Here is a 3,256-nt window from a genome sequence, read left to right as displayed (position 1 = left end):
TCCTGAGTGTGTGGAGGGGGCGGGGTTAGTTGTCCTGAGTGTGTGGAGGGTGGGGGTTAGTTGTGCTGAGTGTGTGGAGGGTGAGGGTTAGTTGTCCTGAGTGTGTGGAGGGTGAGGGTTAGTTGTGCTGAGTGTGTGGAGGGTGAGGGTTAGTTGTCCTGGGTGTGTGGAGGGTGAGGGTTAGTTGTCCTGAGTGTGTGGAGGGTGGGGGTGAGTTGTCCTGAGTGTGTGGAGGGTCAGGGTGAGTTGTCCTGAGTGTGTGGAGGGTCAGGGTTAGTTGTCCTGAGTGTGTGGAGGGTGGGGGTGAGTTGTCCTGAGTGTGTGGAGGGTGGGGGTTAGTTGTCCTGAGTGTGTGGAGGGTGGGGGTGAGTTGTCCTGAGTGTGTGGAGGGTGGGGGTTAGTTGTCCTGAGTGTGTGGAGGGTCAGGGTTAGTTGTCCTGAGTGTGTGGAGGGTGGGGGTTAGTTGTGCTGAGTGTGTGGAGGGTGAGGGTTAGTTGTCCTGAGTGTGTGGAGGGTGAGGGTTAGTTGTCCTGAGTGTGTGGAGGGTGGGGGTTAGTTGTCCTGAGTGTGTGGAGGGTGGGGGTTAGTTGTCCTGAGTGTGTGGAGGGTGAGGGTTAGTTGTCCTGAGTGTGTGGAGGGTGGGGGTTAGTTGTCCTGAGTGTGTGGAGGGTGGGGGTTAGTTGTCCTGAGTGTGTGGAGGGTGGGGGTTAGTTGTGCTGAGTGTGTGGAGGGTGGGGGTGAGTTGTCCTGAGTGTGTGGAGGGTGGGGGTGAGTTGTCCTGAGTGTGTGGAGGGTGGGGGTTAGTTGTCCTGAGTGTGTGGAGGGTGAGGGTTAGTTGTCCTGAGTGTGTGGAGGGTGGGGGTTAGTTGTCCTGAGTGTGTGGAGGGTGGGGGTTAGTTGTGCTGAGTGTGTGGAGGGTGAGGGTTAGTTGTCCTGAGTGTGTGGAGGGTGGGGGTGAGTTGTCCTGAGTGTGTGGAGGGTGAGGGTCAGGGTTAGTTGTGCTGAGTGTGTGGAGGGTGAGGGTCAGGGTTAGTTGTGCTGAGTGTGTGGAGGGTTAGGGTCAGGGTCAGGGTGGGGGTTAGTTGTCCTGAGTGTGTGGAGGGTTGGGGTTGGGGTTAGTTGTGCTGAGTGTGTGGAGGGTCAGGGTTAGTTGTCCCGAGTGTGTGGAGGGTTAGGGACAGGGTCAGGGTGGGGGTCAGGCTCACGGAGGCAGACAGCGGCCAGCAGGCGGAGGCAGGTCTCGGGGGGGAGGCAGGAGGGGAAGAGAGGCTGGAGGACGTAGTTGGAGAAGGTCAGGGCGATGACGGCCTGGTTGGTGGGGTAGATGACCAGCACAGCGATCCACAGACGCAGGAACCTGGAGGGACGACGAGGGGGCAGCACAGAGATCCACACACACACACACACACACACACACACCACACACACACACACACACACACACACACACACACACACACACACACACACACCCCACATGCACGCACACACACATTTCAGCTTAGTCAACCGCACAAACGCGCACACACACACACGTATGTAATCACCCACACAAACACAAACATGCACACACACACCAACAGTGCAAATTTGGTACAATACCAAGATGCATAAGAAAGAAACTAATGAATCACACATTCCATCTGCATCATTATTGAAGTGTCAGTAATACAAGCATGGAGCTGAACAACTGAAGCAGACATAATAAACACAACCAGGTCAATTATGTCCTGGAATAGCAGCGGACAGCTACAATACAAAAGGCTATTACAACACAGCTTTGTGAGAGTGTGTGTGTGTGTGTGTGTGCCCATATTATAGAAGGTGTGTGTGTATTATAAATGTGTTTGTGTTATAAACATGTGTGTATATTATAAAAGGTGTGTGTGTATTATAAACATGTGTGTGTGTTATAAATGTATGTGTGTGTGTCTTATAAAATGTGCGTGGGTGTACATTATAAAAGGTGTGTGTGTGTATTATAAAAGGTGTTTGTGCATGTGTATTACAAACATGTGTGTGTGTGTATTATAAACGTATGTGTGTGTGTATTCTAACAGGCGTGTGTGTTTGTGTGTATTATAAACAGTGTGTGAGAGCCCAGATAGCAAGCGGATGTGTAATGATTCTGGGCCATATGTGGGCCGGAACTAAGCCACAAGGGCCAGATCTGGCCTGTATAGGGTCCAGATCCGGCCTGTATATGGCCCAGATCCGGCCTGTATATGGCCCAGATCCGGCCTGTATATGGCCCAGATCCGCTTGCTATCTGGGAGGTGGGGTCTCTCGTCCGTCCCCGTCCCCCCCCTCACCCTGCCAGTCCCCCGAAGATGTCGTTGACGTAGGCGTAGTCACCCCCTGACTTGGGGATGGTGACGCCCAGCTCGGCGTAGCACAGCGCCCCGATGGCCGTGATGACCCCGGTGAACAGCCACACCAGCAGGGCCACGCCCACCGAGCTGGCGTTCTCCAGGACGCCCTTGGGGCTCACGAAGATGCCCGAGCCAATGATGTTACCTAGGAAACAGGAGAGGGCCGTGAGGGGGCGTCGGCCTGGAGGCATCAACACACGGAGTAAGTATACTGTACTTTAACACACGGACCATGCTACAGTATACTGTACTTTAACACACGGACCATGCTACAATACTGTACTTTGATGTTTGATGGATGATTACATGTAGAACGTCAAAACCAGTTGCAGTGTCGTCTCCGTCTTCGATACTCATGATACAAACCTCCAATCTCCAAAAGCAGCAGCCGACATATGACTGAGTTATCTATCTATATATGACTGAGTTATCTATCTATATATGACTGAGTTATCTATCTATATATGACTGAGTTATCTATCTATATATGACTGAGTTATCTATCTATATATGACTGAGTTATCTATCTATATATGACTGAGTTATCTATCTATATATGACTGAGTTATCTATCTATATATGACTGAGTTATCTATCTATATATGACTGAGTTATCTATCTATATATGACTGAGTTATCTATCTATATATGACTGAGTTATCTATCTATATATGACTGAGTTATCTATCTATATATGACTGAGTTATCTATCTATATATGACTGAATTATCTTAAAGTTGCTGACTTATGGAATTACTTTTTAAAAAGTACACGCAGGGGAAGTTTAATCTACAAACTGTGACCGGGACCAGTGTGGGACTGGTCACCTGGTCCTCCCAGTGTGGGACTGGTCACCTGGTCCTCCCAGTGTGGGACTGGTCACC

The 3,256-nt window shown here is 50.5% G+C and overlaps 1 protein-coding gene across 1 annotated transcript in view; it reads right to left on the bottom strand.

The window, feature by feature from the left end:
• The window catches only part of slc7a8b (solute carrier family 7 member 8b), a gene marked incomplete at both ends in the record, with an annotated part of 10,310 nt that extends 7,747 nt beyond the window's left edge, over positions 1 to 2,563 (bottom strand). Inside the window, 2 exons of the mRNA XM_084447145.1 lie at positions 1,206 to 1,357; positions 2,313 to 2,563. Coding sequence (XP_084303271.1) covers positions 1,206 to 1,357; positions 2,313 to 2,563 — 403 coding nt within the window. The remainder of the gene's footprint in view (positions 1 to 1,205; positions 1,358 to 2,312) is intronic.
• Between the last annotated feature and the right edge of the window lie 693 nt (positions 2,564 to 3,256).

Source organism: Borostomias antarcticus (genome assembly GCF_949987555.1).
Source record: "Borostomias antarcticus genome assembly, chromosome: 12".
Taxonomy (NCBI): domain Eukaryota; kingdom Metazoa; phylum Chordata; class Actinopteri; order Stomiiformes; family Stomiidae; genus Borostomias; species Borostomias antarcticus.
This window is presented reverse-complemented; position numbering and strand designations above follow the sequence as displayed.